Below are 12,041 nucleotides of genomic sequence, written 5' to 3' on the forward strand. Positions count from 1 at the left end.
ATCATTAAGGTTCTCCTGTTATGAATCCACTTTGCACAGTAAAATTTGGAGCGCTGGCATCCCAGTGCACATTGTTGCTGGAAGGAAATTCGCAATATAAAGTTACTTGAGAATCAAGTTCAATGCATTTGGAGCCAGTGGTATGTTGATTGGCAAGTCGTGTCCTCGTCAAACCTGAAATTTGCTCTGACATTTTTCAGTTTAAAAAAAAGTCCCATTGAGAAGGAAAGGGTCTGTTTCCTTGTCGTCAGTGTGCAGGGAGAGGCAATTCTTAAGTAACAAACATTGAGAACAAGAAAAGAGGCATTGGTAATAAAAACTTATAAAGTCTATAAGGTTCCAGATTATAGAATTGCTTACACGCAGCTATTAAATTTCCTGTAGATTTTTCAATTATGGGCTGAAACGGGCAGCATGGTAGCACAGTGGTTAGCACTGTTGCTTCACAACTCCAGGGTCCCGGGTTTGATTCCTGGCTTGGGTCACTCTGTGTGGAGTCTGCACGTTCTCCCTGTGTCTGCGTGGGTTTCCTCCGGGTGCTCCGGTTTCCTCCCATAAGTCCCGAAAGACCTGCTGTTCGGTAATTTAGACATTCTGAATTCTTCCTCTGTACCCGAACAGGTGCTGGAATGTGGCGACTAGGGGCTTTTCACAGTAACCTCATTGCAGTGTTAATGTAAGCCTACTTGTGACAAAACAATAAAGAATATTATTATTTCGGATTCTTTAATAAAGGCGTATAGTTCTTTTTAATCTTCATAACATTTTAAAATGAAAATTTGAATAAGGTGTTCCCACTAATGCGTGTAACTTTCTTTCCCAAGGCAGCAGGAGGTGCAAAATGAATTACAGAAGAGGAAAATTTGAATAGTGGAACCTACACAATCTTTGAAAAACAAAATGTTGACATTGTAAATGCAAAATTTGTAAATATTCTAAATACTCATCCAACCTGTGTAGTATTATAGGCAGAATGCTGCCGGGGGTGTTGCAATTCTCCCATTTACTGCATCACCCTTTTTAAAAAAGATTTTAGAGTATCCAATTCTTTTTTTTTCAATTAAGGGGCAATTTAGCGTGGCCAATCCACCTACCCTGCACATCTTTGGGTTCTGGGGCTGGGATCGATCCTGGGACCTCGGTGCTGTGAGGCAGCATTGCTAATCACTGCACCACCATGCTGCCCAGTACTAAATCACCCTGGCAGCAAAACATTTTTGCATTTTGAAAATTGAGAATTCCTTAGACATTAGGTTGGCTACAATAAATTCGGAATGGAGTAATATCCATTCTTTCTGGACTTTATTAGTGTCACTCCCAACCCCCGCACAATATTTCTTGTAAAACTGATTAGGAACACAAAGCTACTATACGCCTAATGTTTCTGTAAAAGCAGGTGATTAATTTTTTTGTTGTAAGAAACTGATTTATGACGAGTGTTGATTTTCTTTAGCTGTTTGGGCAGCTTTTTTGAGGTTCTACATTCAGTCCCAGACAATCAGGTCATCTATGTATGCTGTTGTTTAAAAAAACTAATCAGGTTCTACACAACATTCAAGTTTTCTACAGAACCTCACTTCCTGGCATCATGTTCCTTTTAGCATCTTTGCCACTTTTTCTATTAAATATTCTGAGCAGTAAGCTTGATCTTGCACTAATGTAACCAGTTGTGGTGCTGCAGTTCCACTTTTTTTTTTAAAGCTCCTAGCTTCTTTGTTTGTACTAGACAAATTCTAGAGTCCAACTGGCTGGATCCCGTTCAGCAAGTTTGGACAAATTGTAATCTTCAAAATTGCTCAATTTACTCCTGGGCGACACGGTAGTACAGTGGTTAGCAGTGTTGCTTCACAGCGCCAGGGACCTGGGTTCGATTCCTGGCTTGGTCACTGTCTGTGCGGAGCCTGCACATTCTCCCCGTGTCTGAGTGGGTTTCCTCCGGGTGCTCCGGTTTCCTCCCATAAGTCCCGAAAGACATGCTGTTCGGTAATTTAGACATTCTGAATTCTTCCTCTGTACCCGAACAGGTGCTGGAATGTGGCGACTAGAGGCTTTTCACAGTAACCTCATTGCAGTGTTAATGTAAGCCTACTTGTGACAAAACAATAAAGAATATTATTATTTTGGATTCTTTAATAAAGTTCTTTTTAATCTTCATAAAATTTTAAAATGAAAATTTGAATAAGGTGTTCCCACTAATGCGTGGAACTTTCTTTTGGAACTTTCTTTTGGAACTTTCTTTTGGAACTTTCTTTTGGAACTTTCTTTTGGAACTTTCTTTTGGAACTTTCTTTTGGAACTTTCTTTTGGAACTTTCTTTTGGAACTTTCTTTTGGAACTTCCTTTTGGAACTTCCTTTTGGAACTTCCTTTTGGAACTTCCTTTTGGAACTTCCTTTTGGAACTTCCTTTTGGAACTTCCTTTTGGAACTTCCTTTTGGAACTTCCTTTTGGAACTTCCTTTTGGAACTTCCTTTTGGAACTTCCTTTTGGAACTTCCTTTTGGAACTTCCTTTTGGAACTTCCTTTTGGAACTTCCTTTTGGAACTTTCTTTTTGCAAATATCTAATCCTGATCCAAATTTTTGTGTTTAATTAACTGAAGACTATCATCTCTGGTCTATTTATAAGCAAATGCTAGAATTCTGTACAAAAATAAAATCAGGCTTTCTGGTTGAAGGTTTAGGGGTATGGCTGGGTGAAGGTTTAGGGGTATGGAGCTATGAAGAGCAAGCTGTAACAGACAAAGGAATTGATGAAGAAAAGCACACGGCAATTACTTGAAAGCTGCTGGGTCCTTTTTGTAGTTAAATGCACTAATGCTTCAGCATAAGTCAGCCAGTGTAATTCTGCCAAGTTGGTGAATAGAATGATTTACCTCCACAGTAAATTGCCACGCTCTCATTTTATGAGACTGTTTCCAGGTATTTATTATACTTTAATTCTGGTTATTATGCTCCCATAATAGCTTCGATATTCTACAGCTGGTTGGAACATGAGTCATTTTTTTGACCACCTCTGGGTTCTATCTGATCAAATAAATAACCAGGAGCCATCTAGTGGTGGCTCTTAAGTGTGGATCTGTTCTTTCCTTTGTGGATTAGTCAGAAATTCTGCAGTGGGGCCAGGCACCCATTAAATGCTTTAAGCTTGAGTACTGCATGGGTGAGTATTTTATCAAAAGTAAATGGCTTGTTTTAGATCTACCCTTTGTAATTGCTCCCCTTATCTGATCCTTTATTTCTGTTTCCCACCACTTGCGTATTCCAATTTGTAGTGTGAGGCATTTCAGACTCTCTTCCAAAAGGTTTTGCCTACTGCTATTCTTTCCCTTTCTGACTAATGTATTGATAAATGGCATTAAATTGGCAACTTTCCCATTAAACTTGAGATGGTTCGTGGAGAAAATGAAAAATGTCACTACTGTGGATGGGAGTGAGAAGTATAGATGGAGTTATGTTGTATTTCTAACATAGAACATACAGTGCAGAAGGTAGCCACCCGGCCCATCGGGTCTGCACCGACCCACCCAAGCCCCCACCTCCACCCCATCCCCGCAACCCAATAACCCCCCCCCCCTTAACCTTTTTGGTCACTAAGGGCAATTTATCATGGCCAACTCACCTAACCTGCACGTCTTTGGACTGTAGGAGGAAACCGGAGAACCCGGAGGAAACACACGCAGACACTGGGAGAACGTGCAGACTCTGCACAGTGACCCAGCAGGGAATCGAACCCGGGACCCCGGCGCAGTGAAGCCACAGTGCTATCCACTTGTGCTACTGTGCTGCCCTCCGCATTTAATGTTGAATGCTCTGATCCAAGTGTTCTATTGTCCTGCAAAAGTTCAGCAAAAACGTTTAAACACCCGATAGCTGAAAGGCTTGATGTCGCACTGTTGCAGAACTGTAGGGTGCTTTTCTGATTGGAGGGCTGTAACTTATGTTCACAGTGTTCGGTGCTGGGACCTTTGCTGTTCGTAGTATATTTAAATGATTAGTAGAAAATGTAACTGGTCTGATTAGTAAGTTTGCGGACGACACAAAGGTTGGTTGAATTGCGGATAGCGATGAGGACTATCAGAGGATACAGCAGGATTTAGATCGTTTGGAGACTTGGGCGGAGAGATGGCAGATGGAGTTTAATCCGGACAAATGTGAGGTAATGCATTTTGGAAGGTCTAGTACAGGTAGGGAATATACAATGAATGGTAAAACCCTCAAGAGTATTGACAGTCAGAGAGATCTAGGTGTACAGGTCACTGAAAGGGGCAACACAGGTGGAGAAGGTAGTCAAGAAGGCAATCAAGAAGGCATACGGCATGCTTGCCTTCATTGGCTGGGGCATTGAGTATAAAAAAGCTGTATAGAACCTTAGCTAGGCCAGACTTGGGAGTATAGTGTTCAATTCTGGTTGCCACACTACCAGAAGGATGTGGAGGCTTTAGAGAGGGTGCAGAAGAGATTTACCAGGATGTTGCCTGGTATGGAGGGCATTAGCTATGAGAAGAGGTTGAATAAACTTGGTTTGTTCTCACTGGAACGAAGGAGGTTGAGGGGCGACCTGATAGAGGTCTACAAAATTATGAGGGGCATAGACCGAGTGGATAGTCAGAGACCCTTTTCCCAGGGTAGAGGGGTCAATTACTAGGGGGCATAGGTTTAAGGTGCGAGGGGCAAAGTTTAGAGGAGATGTCCGAGGCAAATGTTTTTACACAGAGGGTAGTGGGTGCCTGGAACTCGCTGCTGGAGGAGGTGGTGGAAGCAGGGATGATAGTGACGTTTAAGGGGCATCTTGACAAATACACGAATAGGATAGGAAAAGAGGGATACGGACCCTGGAAGTGAGTTTAGACGGGCAGCATGGTCAGCGCAAGCTTGGAGGGCTGAAGGGCCTGTGCCTGTGCTGTACTTTTCTTCTTTCGTGTAGCTTCAAGTGGTATTATCACTGTTCGCGTGGAGATATTTGGGTAAAGGCAAGTACAAAACTGCAGCCTGCCACTTGGGTGAATTTGTGAGCGATTGGTCAATTAAAAAAAAAAAAAAACAGCTCTGATTTCAAATTCTCTTGAATTTGAACCTCTTGGCATTTGTGCTTTGCTGGGATTTTCACTTCCAACCGTGTGGTTAGACCCTCCACATTAATAACTGTGGAATGGGATCCTGCAACCATACTCGATGTGCCATTGATCAGAGTGAGAGGCAGGAGTTTCTTTAAGAGGTGTTATCATTTCTGTCCATCCTGTTGCTAACTTTTGGTTGGTTCAATTGGATGTTTTATAACAGGTCGCCAGGTATCTTTATGATACCGCCACGAGGTTCAAGTTCAAGTAATGATCAATAACTCAACACACCAATTAGTAAGATTCAAATCAATACACATTTATTATACATAGTAAATCGCTACTCATGCATAAACTCTACTTTCTAGGCTATTTCTATCACTAACAGGCCTATACTTAGCTTCGGACTGGCCCACCAGGTCAGGGGAACAAATGGCCTTTCGTTCGGGTTCTGAGTCTGCGGGATTCAAAAGCTGGTATGGACTGGTAGCTAGGAGCGCCTATCTCGTAGCGAGCGTTGACTTGAGACTTACTTCTTTGGAGGCTGCCTGACAGGTCACTGTCAAGGGTTGGTTCGCGTTGCTGAGTGACCCTGTCAAGAAGGACGATTTGAACTTGGGGGCTTTGCTTTATAGTCCCCAGGGGCTTCCCGCCTTTCGGGGCGGACCCTGTACCTGGTTTCAAATAATTGGACTTCGTTCCAATCGCTTGGTTCGATTTCTCCAATACTGGAGCTGTTCCCTGATCGTTGGGCGGTCTTTAAGTGTCCGTTAACCTCTTTTGTGTTGGCTCCTGCTGGAGCCGAGGAGTCTGGCTTAGCTTTGTTTACCTTTAATGTTTTGATTGTTCCCGGGGATCGCTCATTACTATGTAGATAGCTGCTACATTACTATGCAGATGGCTGCTTGTATCGATGCTGTCTGGGTTTTTGCAGAGTCTAATGCACAGTAACCTGCGCCTGCTAGTTTTTGCCTGTGTTGGCTGAATTTCCCTTCAGCCTTTGCTGTTCTCCATTTTAAGTCAGGAAGTGGCCAACTCAGGTGGCTACAATCCCACCAGTGCTCATTCACAGTGAGTACCTCTGGATGTGATGTGATGCAACGCTGGATGCAGTGCTTGTGGTTCCTTTTGATCCACAGTCCATAAACTGTCCGCAGCTGCATTTAATTTGCCCGTGATTGTTTGCATTGACAGTAAAACAGATGCCCACTACATAAAGTGGCCTTCAGTGGGAAGAGGGGTGGGGGTGTCTCGGGGAAGCCAGCATCTGAGCAGAAGGAAAGAGGCCTCTTAGAAAAGTGACTTTATCCCTGGAACCTTCTTGTTTAGGAGTATGTCTAACTTTCCATTCCACTCCCATGCTTCAAAAGGAGCGAGGAGTAAAATTGCAATTTATGGAAAGATGCAGAAACCTCTATTCACTGAGGATCTAGAAAGAAAATCATTCGGATATTTTTTCCATAGTCTCATGATGTGCGATGATTCTTATACATATTTGACCCGATGCTCCTAAACTCCTTTGGAAGGAAAAACCCAATTTGTTCTATGGACTACACAAGTGGAGTTCAGTGGGTTTCACTTCATAATTGGCATGATAATCCTGCACAGGAAATATCCAAGTTTTAAAAGGGAGGAGTACATCACACATGCAAAAATAATCCTTTTCATTTTCGCATCAACTCTCCAATCTGTTTCGATAGCAAGCAGAAACTCCATATCTCGCTATCAATTGTTTTTCTCGGTCTTGGTTCAGTAGGACCTGAGATTGTTGGAATATAAATTGAAAAGATTACCAGTTGCATCCTACGCAGAAGTGTCATTTTGCAGTGGTGCACAGCTGAGAGTCAGATGAGCTGACTTGCCACCAAGCTCCATTGGGGCGCAACTGAAAGTTGGTGTTCATAAAAGAGAGGAATAGAATTAGGCCATTTGGCCCATCAAGTCTGCTCCACCATTCGATCATGGCTGATCTCATCCTGACAACTCCACCTTCCTGCCTGTATCCATCACCCTTCAACCCATTACCAATTAAAAAATCTGTAATTCCTCAAATTTACTCCTTGTTCCAGCATCTGCCACACTCTGGGGTAGTGAATTCCACAGATTCTCAACCTTTTGGGAGAAGTTGTTTCTCTTCAATTCTTGTTTTTAAATTTGCTATCTCTTATCCCAAGACTAGGACCTCGTTCTAGATTGCCCCACAAGAGGAAGCATCTGCTTCACATCTACTTTATCCATACAGTTTATCATCTTGTATACCTCGAGATCTCCTTTCATTCTTCTAAACTCGAGAGTATAGACCTAAACTGCTCAATCTCTCTTTATCCAACAACCCTCTCATTTCTGGAATAAACTTAGTGAATCTCCTCTGAACTGCTTCCAATGCCACTACATCTTTCCTCAAAAACGGTGTGATTGAAGTAGTACAGTGCTTTAGTTTATAAACTTATTACATGGGCGAGTCAATTTTGTCGTGCGATATTGTTTCACATTAACAGATGCTCGAAAAATGTTAGTCTGATGGTACATTTGAGAATTCAGTGAGTAGATTATTCTAACAATTCTTGACAGTACTTGTATAAAACAGTTAAGGAAAATAATTCTTCCAATCTTTGGCTCGATGATGGGGTGAGTATTGAATGTTTTGGTATTTGCCCAGAAGAGGGCAGCTCCCACTCACTTTAAAGAAATGTCACCATTGCTTTTCAATCAGTTGTAGCAGCAATTGACCTCAGTTGTTTTTCCTATTTTAGCTGAAGATTGGATACAAGATAAAAGCTATTTATATCGTACCTTTGTAATACCAGGCTATCTGAAGTCAAAGTACCCTTTGAAGTGTTGTCACTATTACAATGTTGCGAGACACACCTAACTTGTATAGTCCCATTAAAAGCCATGAGATAATTGGCCATATAATCTTGGTTCTGTCTACTTCTGTTCTTCAAATGGTCCCATGGAATCTCTGGATTACACCCAAGATGACAGATGAGCAGTGTCCCATCTGAAAGGCGGCATCGTTGACACTGGAATGTCAGTCTAGGTTACATGTTCAAGCCTCCGGAGTGAGACGTGAACCTCTACAACCTTGTGACTAAGAGGCAAGAGCGCTAGCAATTGTGCAAGGTTACCGCTTTTCTAAGTCAAGTGCCAGTTACATCCCTCACAGAAACGCTTCATTTTACAGTTTAGCCACAAAACTAGAAATGGTATTTTTGTTCTGGATGATTAAGCAACTAGAGTACACCCAAATACATTTTGATTGTTAAAACTACCAGGTATTTGAAACCTGAGAGAACTTGAGGCTACATTTAGAATACCGTGTACAACTTGGAACACTCCTGTGGAAAGGTATTCAAGATTAAGATTGTACCAATGGAATGATTCTGGGACTTGGGCTCTTGTGCAGGGTTTCAACCTGGGGCTAAAGAGTGGTTCACTGTGGTGATTCACGTTGAACAGTTAGAAGTTGATGTGATTATCTGTACATGTAATTACATACACACATTGAAAAAAAAATGTTCAGAACAGAATTTAAGATTAATCCAAGGTTGAAGATAGTTACGTTTTAAAAGTAAAGTCCTGTGTCTGCAGTTTCTCCTATTTTAAGGGAGCTCTGTGAGTAGCTTGGCTTTATTTAGCACCAATTATATAATTGAAGCACAGCCTACATGCCACTCATTGGCCTTTTAAAAAAAAAAAACTCCTGCATTTTACAAGTGTAGGGGAGGCTGAATAGCCTTTCTGCTAACCTGCACAAAACCACCTGTTTCCAGGGCAAAGTACTCTAATAAATAGATACTGAGCTGTGTCATGAAAGCTGACATGGTCACATAAATCTTTTAGGGAGAAATCTCCATAAGGAGTAAGACTAGATTAACCTCGATGTTTTGTTAGCAATGTTTCCACAAATAGAACACATTATTAAATATGGCACAACTTGAATTTAGATTAGGAATGATGCAATTTTTTGAAGCTCCCCATATTTCATTGGCGTAACCCAATTCTGCAGGTGCAAGTTTGTGACTGGGTTATATGGTTATTGGATACACCTATGGTCAATTTCAATCTTTTGAGAAAATATAAACATTAAATGACCTATTGGGCAGTTGTTTATTGTGCATTAGGGAGTATAATTTTGTTCAATTTCTTGTATAATTTCAGAGAATTTCTTTCACTGTAGAATTTCTATTTTTGCTCTGTTTGAACTTTTTTAAATTTTCAGGTAATAGCACGAAGGAGAGAAGATTCTGGAAAGGTGAAAGTGCTGCTTCACTGGACTCCAGAAGACATGTAAGTAATTGAACCTAGAGCCCCATAGTCATTTCCAGGTCAAAAATTGATCGATTCATGTTCAAATGTTACCAGGATTTACACAAAGTAGCTGTTGAAGGCACTGCACTAAAGTTGGGTGCAAGCATATTTAGTTGCATTGGATGGGAAACTCTGATGTCTTTAATTTTTTTTTTTAACAAACAATTTTATTGAGGTATTTTAGACATATAGAAAAAATGACATTGTACAGTACAAACTAAAAAAGAAGTCCAGACACAAATTACACATTAAACATAATGCAAACCACTGCTCTGTTCACGCACGGACCTGCCTCAATATCCCCCCTCTGATGTCTTTAATATACTTGAATTTGGGTTGTAGGACTAGCATTGGATCACGAATCATAGTATCAGCCTTGGTTCAGTAGCAACACTTGTGCCTGAATCAAAAGATTGAGTTCAAGCCCCGTGACTCTTGGCAATGGGACATTTTGCACCAGCCTGACGAAGTGAAAGGTGCTCTTTCCTTCCATGGAATATTTAAGTCCTGAAGTGATTCATTTAGTCGATCAAGTACGCACTGGTGTTTTTCTGGGATGGTTGTCTAATTCCAATTTGTTCCTCATACCCTGTGGCACGGTGACACAGTGGTTTGCACTGTTGCCTCACAGCTTCAGAAACCCAGGTTTAATTCTGGCCTCCTCTCTCCGTTTCTGCGTGGGTTTCCTCCAGGTGCTCCTGTTTCCTCCCACAGTCCAAAGATGTGCAGGTTAGGTGAATTGGCCTTGCTAAATTGTCCCTTAGTGTCCAACGGGTTAGTTGGGGTTACGGGGATAGGGTGGAGGGCTCGGCTTAAGTAGGGTGCTCCTTCCAAGGGCCGGTGCATACTCAATTGGCCAAATGGACTCCTCCTTCATTGTAGGGATTCTATGATGGATTCTAGATCCTTTTTTAAGCACCGATTGTATGGACATTGGCTAAACTTGTGGCAGGGATTTTGCATCCTACCACCCATGTATAAATGTTGTGATTAATATTGTTTTCTGATTGTTGTGTGAAACTAATCCCCTTAAACGTTTTGGCCTATTTCATAATCAAGATGGGAATTTTTAGTTGAAAGTGGCCATTGTGCAGCTAGTTCACCGTCTACAATCAGGCAGTTACCTGATGCAATTATAATGGAGTTGTTGAGTAATCATAGCAATCAGTCACTATCAATTTGCCTGCAACAGACTTGGACAAATGCTTCAGAGACATTAGTTCAAATCCCAATTCAATTTAATAAATGAATCGAGAATAAAAAGTTAGTCTCAGTAATGGTGATGAGGAAACTACCAGATTGGCAATCTGGTTCCCTTATATCCTTATCAGCTATGTAAGATATCGGAGCAGAATTGGGCCATTTGGCCCATCGAGTCTGCTCTGTCATTCAATCATGGCTGATCTCACCCTGGCCTTAACTCCATTGTCCTGCCCGTTCTCCATACCCTTCAACACATTGTCAATTAAAAATCTGTCTAACTCCTCAAATTTACTCACTGTCCCAGCATCCACTGCACTCTAGGGCATCGAATTCCACAGATTCACAACCCTTTGGGAAAAGTAGTTTCTTCTCAACTCTGTTTTAAACGTGCTACCTCTTATCCGATCAACATGGTCAGCAGAGGTTTTGGTCAAAATTATACTGCTGAATGAGGGCTCAATCTACTGAAGCAGTTAGCAACACTGGCTATTTAGCCTTTTGAGCTTGCCTCTCCTCCAACTCCATACATACCTGCCATTGTGTGTTGACTATGGCCTCTCATTTTTGAATGCCCCACAAGAGGAAGCATCTGCTCCACGTCTACTTTAACCATACCTTTTATCATCTTGTATACCTCAATTTGATCTCTTCTCATTGTTCTAAACTCTAGAGCGTACAGGCGTAAACCGTTCCTTTGGGGAAGGAAACCTACTTTTCTTACACTGATCTGGCCTACATGTGACTCCCGATCAACATGGTTGACTCTTAACCCCCCTCTGAAATACCCAAGCAAAGCCACTCCATTGTATAAAACCACTACTGGAAAGTTGAAAAGGAATAAAACTGAATGAATCACATGGCATCAGCCTTGGTATCGGAAAGGACAATGCCAACCCCTGCCCTGTTGATCCTGCAAAGTCCTAACATCTGGCGACTTGTACCAAAATTAGGAGAGCTGTCACACAGACTGGTCACTCAACAGCAGACATAGTCATACTCACCAAATTTTGTCATTCAAGTAATATCCCACGCTCTTATGTCACCACCCCACTGGTAGGACCAATCCAGCAGAGGTGGCCTCTATCGTATTCAGTTGGGAGAGACTGGCCCTGGGTGTGCTCAACATCAACTCTGGACCCCATAGAGTCATGTGATATTGGGGCACACCTGGAATACTGTGAGCAGTTAGGGCATCTCACCTTTGGAAGGATATATTGCCGCTGGAGGGAATATAGCAAAGGTTTACTCGTGTAATATCTGGACTTGAGGATTACATTTCAAGGAGAGATGGCACAAATTAGGGTCGTCTTCCTTGGAATTTAGATGGTTGAGGGGTGATTTTATTGAAGTTTCAAGAACAGATTGGGCAGAAAGTTCTGGTATAGTCTAAAATTGAAACCAGACGTTTTAGAAGTGAAATTAGGAAACATACACAGAGTGTATAAGTTTGGAACTCTCTTCTACAATTGA

General features: G+C 41.8%; 1 protein-coding gene across 4 annotated transcripts in view; it reads left to right on the forward strand.

Annotated features, from left to right (window-relative positions):
• Positions 1-12,041, forward strand: part of aebp2 (AE binding protein 2) — a 169,451-nt gene that overhangs the window by 110,196 nt on the left and 47,214 nt on the right. For all 4 annotated transcript variants that reach the window (XR_011934088.1, XM_072471753.1, XM_072471754.1 and 1 more), the window contains exon 6: positions 9,280-9,347. Coding sequence is in view for 3 of the 4 variants with exons in the window: in XM_072471753.1 (XP_072327854.1) it covers positions 9,280-9,347 (68 nt within the window). In the remaining variant the exon portion in view is untranslated. The remainder of the gene's footprint in view (positions 1-9,279; positions 9,348-12,041) is intronic.

Source organism: Scyliorhinus torazame, chromosome 13 (genome assembly GCF_047496885.1).
Source record: "Scyliorhinus torazame isolate Kashiwa2021f chromosome 13, sScyTor2.1, whole genome shotgun sequence".
In the NCBI taxonomy this organism is placed as follows: Eukaryota; Metazoa; Chordata; class Chondrichthyes; order Carcharhiniformes; family Scyliorhinidae; genus Scyliorhinus; species Scyliorhinus torazame.